This window comes from Peromyscus eremicus, chromosome 3 (assembly GCF_949786415.1).
Source record: "Peromyscus eremicus chromosome 3, PerEre_H2_v1, whole genome shotgun sequence".
Classification (NCBI taxonomy): Eukaryota; Metazoa; Chordata; class Mammalia; order Rodentia; family Cricetidae; genus Peromyscus; species Peromyscus eremicus.
In genome coordinates this window covers 58,609,656-58,624,983 of record NC_081418.1, presented here as the reverse complement: position 1 = coordinate 58,624,983, position 15,328 = coordinate 58,609,656, and the positions used below count along the sequence as shown (strand labels likewise).

The 15,328-nt window shown below is 56.6% G+C and overlaps 2 protein-coding genes across 2 annotated transcripts in view; one reads left to right on the top strand and one right to left on the bottom strand.

Moving 5' to 3' along the window:
• LOC131906870 (SCO-spondin) overlaps nt 1-4,788 on the bottom strand; it is a 53,721-nt gene extending 48,933 nt beyond the window's left edge. Inside the window, exons 1-12 of the mRNA XM_059257695.1 lie at nt 4,739-4,788; nt 4,391-4,573; nt 3,884-3,966; nt 3,527-3,706; nt 3,077-3,321; nt 2,891-2,990; nt 2,020-2,178; nt 1,795-1,874; nt 1,319-1,471; nt 889-1,060; nt 525-765; nt 113-257 (exon numbers count right to left, since the gene is read on the bottom strand). Coding sequence (XP_059113678.1) covers nt 113-257; nt 525-765; nt 889-1,060; nt 1,319-1,471; nt 1,795-1,874; nt 2,020-2,178; nt 2,891-2,990; nt 3,077-3,321; nt 3,527-3,706; nt 3,884-3,966; nt 4,391-4,573; nt 4,739-4,788 — 1,791 coding nt within the window. The remainder of the gene's footprint in view (nt 1-112; nt 258-524; nt 766-888; nt 1,061-1,318; nt 1,472-1,794; nt 1,875-2,019; nt 2,179-2,890; nt 2,991-3,076; nt 3,322-3,526; nt 3,707-3,883; nt 3,967-4,390; nt 4,574-4,738) is intronic.
• A 2,562-nt stretch (nt 4,789-7,350) lies between these two features.
• Nucleotides 7,351-15,276, top strand: Znf467 (zinc finger protein 467). The gene is made up of 5 exons (XM_059256617.1): nt 7,351-7,763; nt 9,639-9,714; nt 10,357-10,470; nt 11,087-11,200; nt 13,433-15,276. The coding sequence occupies exons 2-5, from the start codon at nt 9,681-9,683 to the stop codon at nt 14,941-14,943; spliced, it is 1,773 nt and encodes a 590-aa protein (XP_059112600.1). The 5' UTR covers nt 7,351-7,763; nt 9,639-9,680; the 3' UTR covers nt 14,944-15,276.
• The last annotated feature ends 52 nt before the right edge of the window (nt 15,277-15,328 follow it).

The following is a 15,328-nucleotide window of genomic DNA, read 5'->3' as shown; positions in this document are numbered from 1 at the left end:
TTCCTCCACCTCTTGCTTTACTGGCTTGTTTACAGTTAGGTCCCCTCAGAGCTCCCCTGGGAGGGCCCCACTCTGACAAAAATCCTCTTTCTGAAATAGGCTCTCTGCTCACCTGCACCAAGCTGTAGTGGCAGCCTGGATTGCCCCTGAAGAAGAAGCTCCGCCCATCAAAAGTGGAGTAATGCCCGTCACCGCCCACTGCACATTCAGCAGGGCACAGGGCCTGGGCACAGTGCCAGCGGCCATCCTGGCATTCACTAAGGGCAGAGGGGGTGGGACAGTGTGCTGTGGCATCAGACCCCTCCCAGAGCAAGGAGCTGGACACGACCCACTCCCAGCCCATTGGTTCTTTCTCTCCCCTGGCACACCCACCACCATAGTCATTAATCATGCCAGAAAATGTCACAGGTCACTGGGTGGGAAGCCCCAGAATGCACTAGTTATTTGGAGGATCGAATCTCAGAGACAGCATAAAGGAAAGTATCAGGGAGAACTACACGGCCTAGGAGAGCCCAAACACCCACCAAGGGTTGCATTGCTGGTACACAGTGTCACCAGGGGCGTAGCGCTGGCGCCGGTGGTAGCAGGGGCAACGGGCAGCAGGCACACAGCGGGCACCATCCCAAAAGAGGCCAGCCGGGCACTCACAGCCACTCAGACACTCTTTCCCACAAGACCCCTCCTCTCCCTGGGCTACTGCTGAGCAGCTGGGTGGGCAGGATGAGACACAGTCAGAGTAGAGCTGCCCCCCTGGACACAGGCGTTCTGTGGGAACAAAAAAGGGCTGGCCTTGGAAGTCCGGCAGGCCTTGGGAGACAGCCAAGGGGCCCTCGGGAAACGGGCCACTCAAGGATCTTGGTCAGTTTGAGGTGGGCAGACCCAGCATACCACAGAAGCCAGGCTTCCTCCAGTGCACGTGGACGTTCTGTCGAGCACAGGCCCGGGCATAGTTGGCTAAGGTGGTACACACAGCTTCCCGCGGCCCCTCTGGGCCACTGCCTGCTCTGGCTCCAGCACAGTAGGCAAAGAGGCAGGTCTCATGGTACTCATCTGGGGGAACCTGCAGGGAAGGGAAATCTTCAGCCAGCAAGTGTCCCTCCTCACCAACATCGGCCTCCTCTTCCTTTACATCCCAACTTGTGCTGGAAGAGGACTCAACAAGAACAGCCATCTTGTTCCCAGAGGTAAAACCAAAGACAAGGAAGGGATGTCTCGACTGATGACCCAATGAACCTAAAGGCAGGGTCAGATCACCCAACTGGTACCTCTCGAGCATCCACTATCCCCTGCAGAACCCTGCCCTCCATCCCACCCCTACCTGGGCATGACATTGCCAGAATGGATCCTCCAGCAGTTGGTGGCATATATCCTGGGCTTCAGCTTGGAGCTTGCCAGCTTCCAAGCCTGTTTGTGGACCTTGCAGGACACCATCACAGCCCGGGGCCACCTCCACGGCATCCAGACACCCAGGCTGAGGACAGAACCAGGCCAGGAAGCGGGGACAAGGGGCATTAGCCAGGAAGACAAGAAAGTGACTCCTGCCCTCATAGCTGCCTCAACTATCATGCCCACCAGACCTCGTTCTGGGCTGCAGATGGAGGCAAAGTGACAGGCCCAGCCCAGAGGAAGAGGAGCCAGGGTCAGTCAGCCCAGACAGAGCTGGTCAGTAGCCACATCAGGGAGGACCCTGGGGTAGTCATTAATGACACAGCAGTCGCCAGCCTCCCTATGGGACCCTATGTGCTCTTTCTGAGGACCCCAGGAAAACAGTGGGCAGGCAGGAGGCAGTCTCACCTCATAGTCAGGGAGCCTCCATGAATTCCCAAAGGTGGCCGCTAGCATGGCCAGTCCCCCTTCTGGCTCCACAAAGTCATCTGAGGACATTTGAGGCCAGTGCTAGACCTGGAGTCCTATGTCTTTTCCCTCTCTCCCTCCCTCTCCCCTCCCTCCCTCCCTCCCTTTCCCTTCCCTCCCTCCCTCCCTCCGTCCACCAGCCACACCAAGTCACATCTCACGTACCCTCTGGTCGGCCACTGTAAAGCCCACAGAGGCCCTGAGTCCGTCCCCAAAACTCATGGTCCACAGAAATGGAGATGGAACTGGACCTGTCCAGTCTCACAACAACCCCCAGGCCCCCAGAGAGCACCAGCCAGTCCCCCTGCCATTGCAGGCTCATCCCTGGGAAGAGGACAGGGTCATTCAGTCTTAAGGGTCACACTCCCATCTTATCACAGCACGCACACCCTGAACTGCCTAGGGAAAGAATTCACACAAATGTACAAGCTCTGCTGTGCTTTTCCTGCTGTGGCTGCTATCTTGAGAGAGTAAACTACAACACACACACACACACACACACACACACACACGCGCGCACACGCACACGCACACGCGCACGCGCACGCGCACACACACACACACACTATATCTACACCACACATATACTATATACACATTCCACTTATAGCACATATACACATACAGTACACATACATGCACCACAACACACAAGATATACCACATACCTCACAGCATACATACACACATACCACACTTCTATACAGACAATACACATACATTACACATACACTCCACCCACCCACCCATACCACGCAGATACATGCACACTTAACCCCAACCTCCTATCTCAGCCATGATGATATTCTCATGAGGCAGGTGGGGAAACTGAGGCTCAAGACAGTTAAACAGAGTGACTTGCCCAAGTCACAGTTGAAGGCAGTAGGGAGCGGGTGAGCCAGGCTTATGCCTTCCCAATCCTTAATTTTTAAAAGCTTCCCAACAGTAGTCAGGGGGACGCAGCAGCTCTGCCCCAGCCCGCCACCCTGCCCTTAGGAGTGGGCAGACCATCCCAGAGGAGGGAAGGAGCCCTCACCATGGAGCAGCCGAGGCTCCCCAACAGGCACTGGCTGGCCCTTCACAGAGACCTCTCCATCTTGGATCAACACCTCCTCGGGGCCCATCATCACTCGAACCTGAGAGCAAGCCGTGGATCAGAAGTGTATCTCTTCTCCCCACCACGTCCAGACCTTCCCTGGGGTCATCTCTCTCCCTTCCTCACCAGCCAACAGTGCCCAGGCTGGGGACAGTGGACCCTAGGCCTGAGGTGGACAGCCCAGCTGGAATCCACAGCACCAGCTAGCAAGTAGGTACACTGGCCCAGGAAGTGGTAGTGACGCCCGTCAAAGGTTTGGTAGTGGAAGCCGGACCAGGTGGAACAGGTAGCTGAGAGCCGCTGGCGTCGGCTCCAGAGCTGGCCTACAGCCCCTGCCAGAGGCTGCAGGAGGGCTTCAGAGGAAGCATTGCCTGAACGAGATACATCAGGTGTGAGCCTCTAAATGCAGGGACAGAGGTGAAGGGACAGTTCCTGGCAGAGCAGGAGGTATGACGGCAGGGCGTGGTCCCTCTGGAGGGACCGTAGGAGTAGCCAGGGCCTGGTGGAAAGGCCCAGAACTCTTAAGGGTAAGGGTGAGGGTGAGGGTCTGGATATGCCTGTCTCCTACAGACCCACCTGGGCGGTGCTGACCCAAACAGCTGAGGCACATCTCGGAGCTGCTGTCCCACCAGCTGTGTCCCCAGGGCTGGGCGCAGCATTCTTCCAGGCTCCCTGCCGAAGAATTAGCTGAGCCTGATAGAGGTTGGCACTGCCATGTGGCAAAGCAGTGGCCTGCAGGGTTGGCTTCAGCGAGGGCTGTGGTAGAGGAGAATGGGGCACATCCAGCCTGTCATTACATAGATGGCCTGGAGAGCCCAGCCAGACCTGCTGTGTCCTCAGGCAGTCTGTCAGCTCTGCTGCGTCACAGATGGGCTCCCCTTCACAGCCACTACCCCAGAAGGCACCATTCACCCATCCTGCTTGGGTACTTACCGTCAGTACAGTGAGGACCCCCCCATCCTGGACAGCAAGCCCTCACTGTCCGGTTCCAAGTAGCAGGCCGGGTTTCTGGGGGTCTGCCCCCACCATACAGGGGGAAGCGGGGAGAGAGGTTAATGTGTAGCCAAGTCCCACCACAAGGCAAGACCTAAGACCTTAGGTCTGGTCAACTACTCCAAGGGGTCCTTCCTATCAAGTAATTCTCCCCTCCTGACCTTAATTTCCTCAAGTGTAAAGCAAGAATGAATGCTGGGAAGCAGCCTGGGGCAGAAGGAATAAGTGTCATACCTCTCCCTGCCATACGGTGCTCACCACGGTGCCCTCTCCTCCACCCACACCATCTCTCTCCACCCACCCTTTCTGGAACCCAGCTAAAACCCGTTTCCCAAATGGCTGCTGCACCAGGTCCTCCCAGGTCCTCCCCCACTCTCAGGATATCCCGCCGCCGTCACTTTTTCCTTTCCTGCCCGGCAGACAGCCCAGGTTATGACCCTCACTCACTTGTAGATGGCACAGAGCCCGAGTGCTGGGGGCCTGGTGAGGCCCACATGGCCACTCCAGGGCAGGTCCAGCTGCCAGCCTAGGCGGATATAATGGTACAGACTGGTGCAGGGTACCAGGTCCTCCTGCCGAGGAGTTACTTCCTCTTCCACATGGATGGTCTCTGTCTGCTCACACCACCGCCTGTCCAGGGATAGGGGAGCACAACTATCAGCTGGGAGAGGTTCTTGAAGCAAGGAGGAAGTTAAGGGTGGATTGAAGTGCTGAAAGAGTCTGGCATCCCAGAGGGCGCCTAGGCATAGGCATGAAGGAGAATCTTACTGGGAGAGAGCCCCATGAGCTGCTTACCCATTAGTCAGAGCCCATAGCATCCCGAAGAGAAGGGCAGGGAGCAGCATGCTGCCCCACCCCAGGCCACTTTTGGGAGGACCTGAGGCTTGGATTTGGGCAGTGCTACTTCGAGAGACCAGAGAGGACAGCACTGGTCCCCTGCCCCACACTGAGTTTTGATGCAACCTGGAGGTCAGTCTGTCCAGGGCTCTTCACAAGGGGAGATTTTATCCCAGCTTCTTGCCCCTGGGTAGCAGCTGTCCAGAACCAGATTGGACCTACCTACAGCATCCCTTCAAATGCCAACTCTCCCTGGAAACAGGCCCCATCACACCCCTCCCAGTGTGTGTGCGTGATGGGACTCCAGCCAGACATTTTGAGCCCTGGTTTTCTACACTTTCAAGCACTACCACAAATTAATGTATGAGTGTGGTCAAGACATGTTCCCTTTCTGAGTGTCTGCGTCCTTACAAGTGAAAACTTCAGGGACTTCCCAGGGATGCAGAGATGGGGCTCGATAAGCTCTTTGAACTTACAGGTGTGAAGATTTTTCTGAGGGATAGTCTTCTCAGCCTTCAAAAACTGCAGGCAGGGCTGGAGGGATGGCTCAGTGGTTTAGAACACTTGCTATTCTTGCAGAGGACCCGGGTTTGGTTCCCAGCACCCACACAGTGGCTCAAAACCACGCACAGCTCCAGTTCCAGGGGATCCAAAGCCTCTTCCTGATCTCAGCATCAACAGGCACACATGTAGCAAACATACACAAACCACTGCCTTTATTGTTGTGTCCTTCTCAATGTTCATCCCTTTCCCTGTTCCCTCTCAGGCCAGCTGCACAGGAAGAAGAGCTGAATGGCTGGAGCACCCAAGTGTGTGGCGACAACCTGACAAAGCAAAGCCTTTCCTCAGTGGGGTCAGGTTTCTGGTTTTGATTTTTTTTGGTTTTTTGTTTGTTTGTTTGTTTTTTGGGTATTTGTACAAGGCGTTTGGGGCCATTTGGTCACCTGTGGGGTTTCCGAGGGTCCCAAGGCATCCAGAAGACTGAAAGGATCTAGGAAGATGGGAAGGGGAGAGGGGTGGGATAGGTCTGAGAGCCTGCTCCCCCTGCCTCAGGCTGGAGCTGAGCTGAGCCGGATGGAATAATCCCAGTGTCCGGTTCAGAGGAGGCACCTGCAGGCTCCACAGGCAAATCCTGGTTACGTCCTGGTTACCAGTAGACCTCCAAGGCCACTGGGACTGGAAGGCAGCGGGACCTGAAACTCTGAACCCTTTTATTTCATAATGAAATGAGGTCCCACTGGGCATCCTGCATGGTCACCCCACCTGGTACTTCACAGCTGGCCTGGGTATTCCTTCTTCTGTTGGGCCTGGAACCAAAAGAGGGCCAAGGACAGTCCCTCCAGTTGCTTCCAGATAGCTAGTGTTGGTGCCTGGGAGTTGAGTTGAGTCCTGGGAAAGGGTCAGGGTCAGTCATGGCAAAATGTCCCTCTAACTTCTTTACATGTGGACTGCAGTTCTCCAAGCCCAGTCTTGAACACACAAGAGGGACACTCACTCTGCTCCTAAGCCACCTGCAGTCAGTGAGCATACAGGTATTAGAAAAACCTTTTGCATCCTGAGTCACAGGACCTCCTGATCCTTCCTATGCTCCAGACCTCACTCCAACCATCTGTAAAAGTTGAGGACACCCTTGCTGCATCCTGTTAAGATCAGTCTTGGGTCACTGTGTCCTGATTCAACAGGTGTCATCATCCTTGTGACAGGGTGCCATAGCCTGGGACCTTGTCCTGTCCACAAGGGCCATTTATTGCCCGCCCCCCCTTTTCTCAGACTCTCTCCAACTCTGTTCTGCAACTTGGCTGACAAAGGAAACTTGGACTGGAGAGAAATATAACTTGGATCTGCCCTTTCCCCTACAGGGGCAAGCAGGCGGAAGTGGTAGCCCATGGGAGTTTGCAGAAAGATCCCACAGGCATGGAATAACCTCCTAGATTTTAGCTTCAGGACTGAAGGGGGAGGGGGTCTCAGAAGCAGAGTGGGTGGGTAAGGCCCAGGAGTATGTGCACCCATGAGCAAAGACAGACGGCGGGAGAAGTCTGGGAGAGGTCCATACCTAAGGCCAGGAGGTTTTCTTGCCCACTGGACTGAACCCCCTCCCGAGCCTCCGCCGAGCCCCGCCCAGCCTCACACCCTGCAACCTCCATGCCTGCCCAGTCCTTTCTGTAGGGGACTTGGCTCAACTTCTCCCTATTTTCAACATTGTGATCCCTCGCTCTTTCAGCTTGGTCCCTAGTCCTCAACCCTCGCAGCGGGTGTCGGATCCCGTCCTTCGAGTCTAGGTGGATCCTGGTGGAGAGTTTCCCTAACCGATTCTCCCACTCTCCACTGGCTAGACAGTCTCCCGTGGGACCGCGGCGATACTACACACTCGGCTGGCACTGGCGATTTTGAAGACAGCAGTGCACACACTGCTCTCCTCCCCAAACACGCCCCCTCCTCTCCCTGCTCCCCCCAACTCTTCACCACCACCACCCGGTTCCGCGCTCCACCTTTCCCCAGCTCCTCCCTCCTAAGCTGAGAGCACCCTCCCTCCCAGCCCGAGTGCCCTTCCTCCCTAGCCTCCTCTTCCCCTTCTCTCCCCTCTTCCCTTCCCCAGTCCTAAGCTCCCACTTTCCATCTCACCCCTCCGGGCATCTTGCCTTCAGACCGTCACCTGCACTCGAGTCTATTAGTGCACCCTTCCGTGACGGGTCTCTCGAAGACCCCTGGCCCCTACCTCCTCTGCCTGGTGCCCCGGGGCAGTACTCCTGCTTCCCCGGTTCCTCCCCCATCACCCGCAACGCTGCCCCACACCCTCTCCCTCCGCGTCTTTCCTTCCCCTCCCCGCGAAGTTTCAGGGCTGTCAGTCCCGGAGTCTTTCGGGCAGCCCGCACCCAAGCTGCAGGCAGCGGGCGCCATTGTGCACACCGCCGCCCGGGACCGGAGGCCCGAGCGCCTGGGTCCCCGAAGCGGGCCGCGGCACATAGCCGCAGGAGGCCGCCAGGTAAGGACAGGGGAGGTTCCTGGGCAGGCGTCTCCTCCTGCCACCCAAAAGGAGCTTTGCAGACGCTGCCGGCTCGCGGCAGGTGACAGCCCCGAGGGAAGGGGCGCGCAGGCGAGCGTGTGGGGGAGGGGCGGGGGTCAGAGGAGGGAGGGGAGGGAGGAGGGAGGGTCCAGGAGCAGAGGGAGAGACTAGAGCACTGGAGGGGAGGGCGAGGGCTCGGGGAGAGGCCCGGTGGGAGCAGGTGGGAAGAGGGAGGGAGGGGCCCGCGAGGAGGATCCCGAGAAGAAGGAGTAGGTTCCTTGGGATAGAGTGTAGGAGGGGTCCAGCGCGCAGGGGCAGGAAACCAGGGGATGGGACCGCTCGGGAGCCAAGGACGCTGACAGGTGAGCCTAGAGCAGGGCAGGGGCCCGGGACCCGGAGTGACTCCCGGAGGTCTAACGGGGGCGGGGATTGGGGGGGAGTCTGGTCGGGAGGAAAACTCCAGAGAGGGTGAGAAGTCAATGGGGAGCAGAAATGGGCACCGGGGCCAGTGAGAGGGAGGTGTGTTGGGAAGAAAGGGGGATGGGGAGGGGCAGAGCCAGGGAGTAGGTTCAGGGACCGAGAGGTTAGCTTGGATTCCCCTGGAGTGGGGGGCGTGAGACCTAGAAGCGAGGGAGCAGACCGGGAGGGGGAGGGGAAGAACAAGGCTGGGGACGGGGAGGGGAGGGAAGCGGAGCCGGAGCTTGCAGGGTAGGCAGAGGGGGAAGGGAGGCGGGGGCCGCTGAGGGGAAGGAGAGCTGCAGGAGGGAGGGAAGCAGAGGGGAGGATGGTGTGGGGGAGGGGGAGGGAACCGAGGAGAGGAAAGAAGGAAAAGAAACCCGAGTGGGGGAGGAGAGGGGAGGGGCAAGCGGGTGGGGGAGAGCAGCTGAGACGGGGAGGGCGGGAGTTGGGGGAGGAAGGAAAAGAGGAGGGGGAAGGAAGGGAGAGAGTATGCAGCCCGGGAAGGGAAGGGGGTGGCGCGCGGAGAACTAGGCGGGCGGGCACAGGAGGAAGGGGGAGGGGAGCGCTGCCCAAGACTGCGGGGAGCCGAGGGTCAGGGAAGGCGGTAGCTGCCGAGGGCCGATTCCAAGGGGGCCCCAAGGGGTTGACCCGGCGGGTGCGCGCAGGGGAGGAGCCAAGGGGGCGGGGCAGTAGGAGGAGCCCCAAAAGGCTGCCAGATTTGGTGGGGAGAGAGGGCGGAAGACTGAGGGTGAGGGGAGGGGCAGAGGGAAGGCTGCCAGGGATGGGGGAGGGGAGTCTGCTGAAGGAGGGGCAGAGAACTGGTTGGAGGAGCAGGGAAGTACAAAAATCGGGGAGTGTCCTGGCCTGGTGTGGGGGTGTCCTAGCCTAGTTAGTCCTATGGGGGCTGTGTGGCTTTGAGGTAGGGGTTTAGGGAGAAGTTAGTCATTTACTACCTCTGCAAGGACCCTCTTCAACACCCCCCCCCCCAGTATCCCTAAAGTGACACTACTCCCCTAAGGCTGGCTTCTGTTTCTCTAGCTCCTGCCATGATGGCTGGAGGTTCCACGAGAAGTTTCCCACTCTCCATCTTGGTCTCCCACCCTCTATCCAGAGAATTAAGTGGTCTCTACTTCCCCAGGCAAAGTGAGTCCCTGCTGATGGCCTTGGGGCTGGTTCTAGAGACTTGACAGGTGGGACAGGGGCCGATGTCTATAGCCAGCCAGAGTCTGCAGAAGGCTCCATGTCACTGGGTCCAATCTCAGAAGTGTCTGCTCCAAATGCGGTTTCCCCTGAGTTTCCTCACCTGTGCCTAAGGCATCACTCTGGTGCTCTTGGGGACAGCTGAGACCTAGGTGGAGGCTGACAGGAAGATTCTGAGCAGGGCTGTCTTTTTAGGGTCTGTGGCCTGATCACCTAGGAGAGCCACTCCTGGTGGCCATGAGAGAGACCCTGGAGGCCCTGAACTCCTTGGGTGAGTGGGGACAAAGGGACCAGGAGGGTGGGAGTTGCTAGGCATACATGGTGTAAATGCCATCCTCAGGAGTTGACAACCCTGAGCCCTTGGGAATCTGGAGAGGCAGACATCTTTTTAAGTGACTATCATATGTCTCTGACCAGACCAGGATGGTTATACTAGAATGTCTGTGTGCATGGGATTCACAGAGAACTGGAAGCTAGGAACAACAAATCACTTACTACACTTACGTGTTTATTTATTGTGTTTATCTTTATTACGTGCACATGCACATGTATGGAGGTAAGGCCAATTTTCTGAGTCTGTTATCTCCTGCATGTGGGTTTTGGAAACCAAATGCAGATCATTAGGCTTAGTGGCAATTACCTTTACCCACTGGGCCGTCTCCCCAGCCCAGCACTGGAAGTTAAATTTTTTTTCTATTTCAAATATTCATTTTTTTTCTTTCTTTCTTCCCCCCACTTCAATTAAAGGGGCTGAGGTTAGTAACTGGCCAGGCTGCTGGGGAGCTTGGGCAGTCCTTTGTCAATGCAGACAGGAGATACCCTCCTTCCACAAGCCACCTGGGGAAATGCCCCATCTCTGATACCAGTTCAATACTAGAAGCTTCATTTGAACTCATCCCTCTGCCTATAACAGGATTCTCAGTGGGACAGCCAGAGATGGCTCCCCAAAGTGAGCCCAGGGATGGGTTCAATAATGCCCAGGGGAAGATGTCATCTAGGGAAGAGAGCACACTGCACTCATGCTCAGGTAAGTGGGGACAACGGAGGTCTCGGAAAGAATATTCCTTCTTCCACAAGCCATCCATTAAGCACCCACTCTGCCGATGCTATTCTGGACATTTGGAACACCTTGGGCTCAAACAGACCAGGTCCCTCCCTTCGGGGAGCTTAACCTTAGAGGGGACAGCAGTCAGCCAACAAGGAATTTAAACACGGTAAAAGTTTAGAAGATGGGACGCACTGTAGGAGGGATAAAGCAAAGTGAGAGGGACCTCGATGGCTGCAGATGGGAGAGGTAGGAATGCCTACCGCAAGGTCTAACCCTGGCTTCTCACTCTATCCTCCACACATGTTTTGCCTTAAACTGGGAGGACTAACTGCTCGGATCAAAGGTCTTTCCTTACTTCCACCTCCTCATAAAACATATAGTCCAGAAATTCCTCACAGTTGTGGCTCTTGTCCACCCTTAGCACCTGCTTTATTCACTGGGAATTTGCTTTTGCAGGAATGGCAGAGGATAGAGTTCTTTGGGTGGGTGGGTGGATGGGTGGGTGGGGGTTCAGGCTTGCTTCCTAGTACCAGTGGGGACTGTCTTCTGTCTGTGATGTTTCGGGAGTCCTTGGAGACATCCTCTTCTTTTCCAGGCCATGAGACCCCAGGCCAGAAAGACGGCATCCACACAGAACAAGCTGAAGCTCCGTGCATGGGCAGCCAGGCCTGTGCCCCACAGAAGGCTGAGCCTGCCGGTTCTGTGCCAGGTGAGTCTTCTGATGGTCTAGAATCAAGCAAAGGGACCAAGGACGGAGCAAGTTCCAGGGCTCCTCTCTGAGAGCGCTGTGTTCCGGGCCCTGTCTCCTTTGCTCTGTAGAACTTTAGAACTCCGAAGGAGTTGCACATCTGTGGACGGTAGAATGGGAGAGGAAGGTCCCAAAGATAAGTAACCCACTTTAACCCACTTCTAGAAGTCCCAGCTTCCCTCATCATCTCCCCCAGTTCATACATGCTGCTGCCCTCTTGGATTATAATGGCCACAAAGATTCAGGGTGTTCATCAGCTGGTCCGCTGTCTCTACCATGTGTGCTCCTTTTCTCAAAACTCTGCTGTTCTTCACAGTACCAAGGGTCCCCAGTCTGTAACCCTGCCACCTCACCCCCCACCCCCTCCCCGTCTGTAGTCATTAGCTCATCTCTCCCATTCCCCAGGCAATCACTCCATGGCCCTACCCATCACTTCTTCCATTCATCACCACTTGCTTGAATGGCATCACTCACCCAACAAGGATTTATTTAGTGCCTGCTGCACAAAGGTGTCGAGTGTGGCGGGAAAAGACAGGGCGTCTAGCTGCACAGACCTGGGTTGCACCCTTGTTCTGCGCTAACCTGCTGAATGCTCTTGGGGTGGTGGTGCTGTGTTTCCTCCAGGGTGATTTGTTCACCTATCATCAGGGTGACAGTAACTTCATGGTTGGCATGAAGCTTTATGTCACTGCATGCACACTGCCTCTCCATAGTTGGCCTCAAATAAATGGTCACAGAGCTGATTTTGGTCAACACATAAAGACACTTTGTTATTGGACACAAAATTAGGATTCAAGATGTCTCCCATCCAGAAGCTAAAATGTAGCTGGGATGCTGTTACTATGAGGCAGAACAAATAATTAAATCAACAATACACAGCCACAGATTTTTAATTAAGCACAGAAGCTAATATTAACGGCAATTGCTACAGGAATTATGGTAAAGGATCCCTATCTGCTGGACGTGTCAAAGTGTTGCTTTGTGTACTGCACTGTGAGAGAAGCATAGATTTCGGAGGTTGCAAGTCGGGCGGGGGAAGGGAAGACCTTGGTTGAGAAAGGACTTCCAGGCTGGAAGCGGGAAAGGTGATAGGTGACAGACTGAAGAGCAGCAGAGTGGAAGACAAAGCCGCATGCCTGGATGAAGGAGGCTGGGGTAGGTGTGGGAGCTCGGTGCAGCTAGAAGCTATGGCTGATTCTTGAGCAGAGGAGTGGCATGGGGAGGAGAGGAGCGACACAAGAGGATAAGCAGACAGTGATTTGGAGCCAGTGAGTTAGAAACTGGGAGTGGATGTAATCTGTGTGTAATATGATCAAGGCTCAGCCTATGACAGGCTTTCAGGGCCAGACAGCACTCGGATCATGTGGCTCAACAGTTCTCGGGCAAGATTCACTGGGGGACGTGGGGGCGGGGGGCTTTAAAGGAAGAGGACGGATTCCTCTGCATGCATGGATGCATTTTGTGAGAGTTCCCTAGGAACTTGAATGTGCCCTTGGACTGAAGCTCTCCTTGAGGCCTCTTGGGGCTTCTCCCAGCAGAGGAACACTCACCAGTCCCCCCGCCAGCAAGCTCCAGTCTGTGTCCTCGTGCCTTGATCCTGTAAGCTCCAGCCTCTCTCGTAATGGGACTAACCAGTCCACCAGAGCAGGAGGAAGGGAGCTGAGTAGTGGGCACCAAAGGGAACGGAACCTCAGAGGGAGCATTTGAAAGGCAGGAGGGAGCACAGGGGTGCCCTGGTGCTCAGGGAGGAGCACAGGGAGAGGCACAAGGTTCCAAAGCCGTCCTCCCTCCTAAGGTTAAGGTTAGCTGGGGGTAGCTAGCCAGGATGCTGGGGGCAGTCTCCGGATGATGGAAACTCAGAGAAAGCTTGAGGACAGAAGCGGGCAGCAATCCTTTTCTGGAGGTAGGAGGGGAAGGGTGTCTACTAAGGATTCGAGGGAAAGTTCCTGAGTAGGGGAGCTGGCCAGCTGAGAGAAAGGCCCCAGGAGGGGCCCTGCTTGCCAGCAGATTGGATGCAGAGGGAACACAAAGTGGATGAAAGAGGACTTTGGGATTTACTGATTCCCAGGAAACTTTGTGTGGGGTACAAAGAGGACCAGACTGCAGGGATACTGAAGTGGGGAGCCTATTGGGAAATGAGTGTGCCCGTGGATGGGCTTTCAAACCATTCTTTTTTCCTTTTTGACTGTTCAGGGGAGGAGTGGATGATTCGGAAGGTGAAGGTAGAGGATGAGGATCAAGAGGCAGAGGAAGAGGTGGAATGGCCCCAGCATCTCTCTTTCCTTCCCAGTCCTTTTCCCGCTCCTGACTTGGGCCACCTGGCTGTTGCATACAAGCTGGAGCCAGGGACTCCGGGGGCTCTAGGTGGGCTCTCCTTGTCGGCTTGGGCCCCGATACCTGAGAAGCCTTATGGCTGCGAGGAATGTGAGCGGCGTTTCCGGGATCAGCTAACTCTGCGGCTGCACCAGAGGTTGCACCGGGGCGAGGGTCCCTGCGCCTGCCCGGATTGTGGCCGCAGTTTCACGCAGCGCGCCCATATGCTGCTGCACCAACGCAGCCACCGCGGAGAGCGTCCCTTCCCGTGCTCTGAGTGCGACAAGCGGTTCAGCAAGAAGGCCCACCTGACCCGCCACCTGCGCACGCACACCGGCGAGCGGCCCTACCCGTGCGCCGAGTGCGGCAAACGCTTCAGCCAGAAGATCCACCTGGGCTCGCACCAGAAGACCCACACCGGAGAGCGACCCTTTCCCTGCACTGAATGCGAGAAGCGTTTCCGCAAGAAGACACACCTGATCCGCCACCAGCGCATCCATACGGGCGAGAGGCCTTATCAGTGTTCCCAGTGCACACGCAGCTTCACGCATAAGCAACACCTGGTGAGGCACCAGAGGGTGCACGATGCTGCTAGCCGTACCCGGTCCTCTCCCGACGCTCCTGCTTCTCCCCATTCTGCCCCGTCCCCTCCTGGGCCCAAGCCTTTCGCTTGTTCCCACTGTGGCCTGAGCTTTGGCTGGAAAAAGAACCTCGCTACGCACCAGAGTCTGCATCTCACCGAGGGTCGCCCTTTTGGGTGCGATGAGTGTGCACTGGGCGCCACCGTAGACCCCGCCGCCACCGAGCCCTCAGCCTGCGCTCCCCACGCTCCTGACTGTGGCCCGGGTTCGGGGCCCGCAGCGCCCCCGCGCACCAGCTCCGGTGAGCGCTCCTTCTTCTGCCCCGACTGCGGGCGCGGCTTCGCTCACGGGCAGCACCTGGCCCGGCACCGGCGCGTGCACACGGGCGAAAGACCCTTCGCCTGCGCGCAGTGTGGCCGCCGCTTCGGCTCGCGGCCCAATCTGGTCGCCCACTCTCGGGCTCACAGCGGCGCCAGACCTTTTGCCTGTGCGCAGTGTGGCCGCCGCTTCAGTCGTAAATCTCACTTAGGCCGCCATCAGGCAGTGCACACGGGCAGCCGCCCCCACGCTTGTGCCGTCTGCGCCCGCTGCTTCAGCTCCAAAACCAACCTGGTCCGCCACCAGGCAATCCATACGGGCTCCCGCCCCTTCTCCTGCCCGCAGTGCGCCAAGAGCTTCAGCCGCAAGACCCACCTTGTGCGGCACCAACGCATCCATGGCGAAGCGACCCTCCCAGCCTCAGCCTCGACCCTCTCCACTCCAGCCTGGCCCAGTTCCTCCGAGGTTGTGCCTCCTCCGATCTTCTTCTAACTAAGGAAGTTCTGACCTGCATCCTTCCTTTCCTGACAGATTTGGAAAACTCATGCCTGGAGACTTCGTGGGCTTTCAACACTCTGACTTAGGTTGCTGCTGAAGTACCAGGACACATGTCATTGTCCTTTCCATAAAGTTGAGAAGTCTGAAAAGCATACTTAGCTCTTGACAGCCGTGACAAAGAACATGTAGAGAGAACCCTTCCTTGCTTTGGAAATCGGGCATTTCTGGGGATCAACTAGGTCAAGGGGAGACTGAGCAGGAAACCTCCACCTAAAGGGAAAGAATAGTTATTTATGTACTTGAAGTTCATTAAAGTTCAAATCTGAAGTTTGGGACTGATTGAGCCAGGGGTAAAATGCCTGACCAGTCCAGTTATTGC

Excerpts from the sequence above, each read along its gene's own strand:
- Znf467 (XM_059256617.1), top strand. The coding sequence starts at position 9,681 with ATGAGAGAGACCCTGGAGGCCCTGAACTCCTTGG. Across the intron at positions 10,471-11,086 it reads CACACTGCACTCATGCTCAG|GCCATGAGACCCCAGGCCAG; the intron begins GTAAGTGGGGAC and ends CTTCTTTTCCAG. Across the intron at positions 11,201-13,432 it reads GCCTGCCGGTTCTGTGCCAG|GGGAGGAGTGGATGATTCGG; the intron begins GTGAGTCTTCTG and ends TTGACTGTTCAG.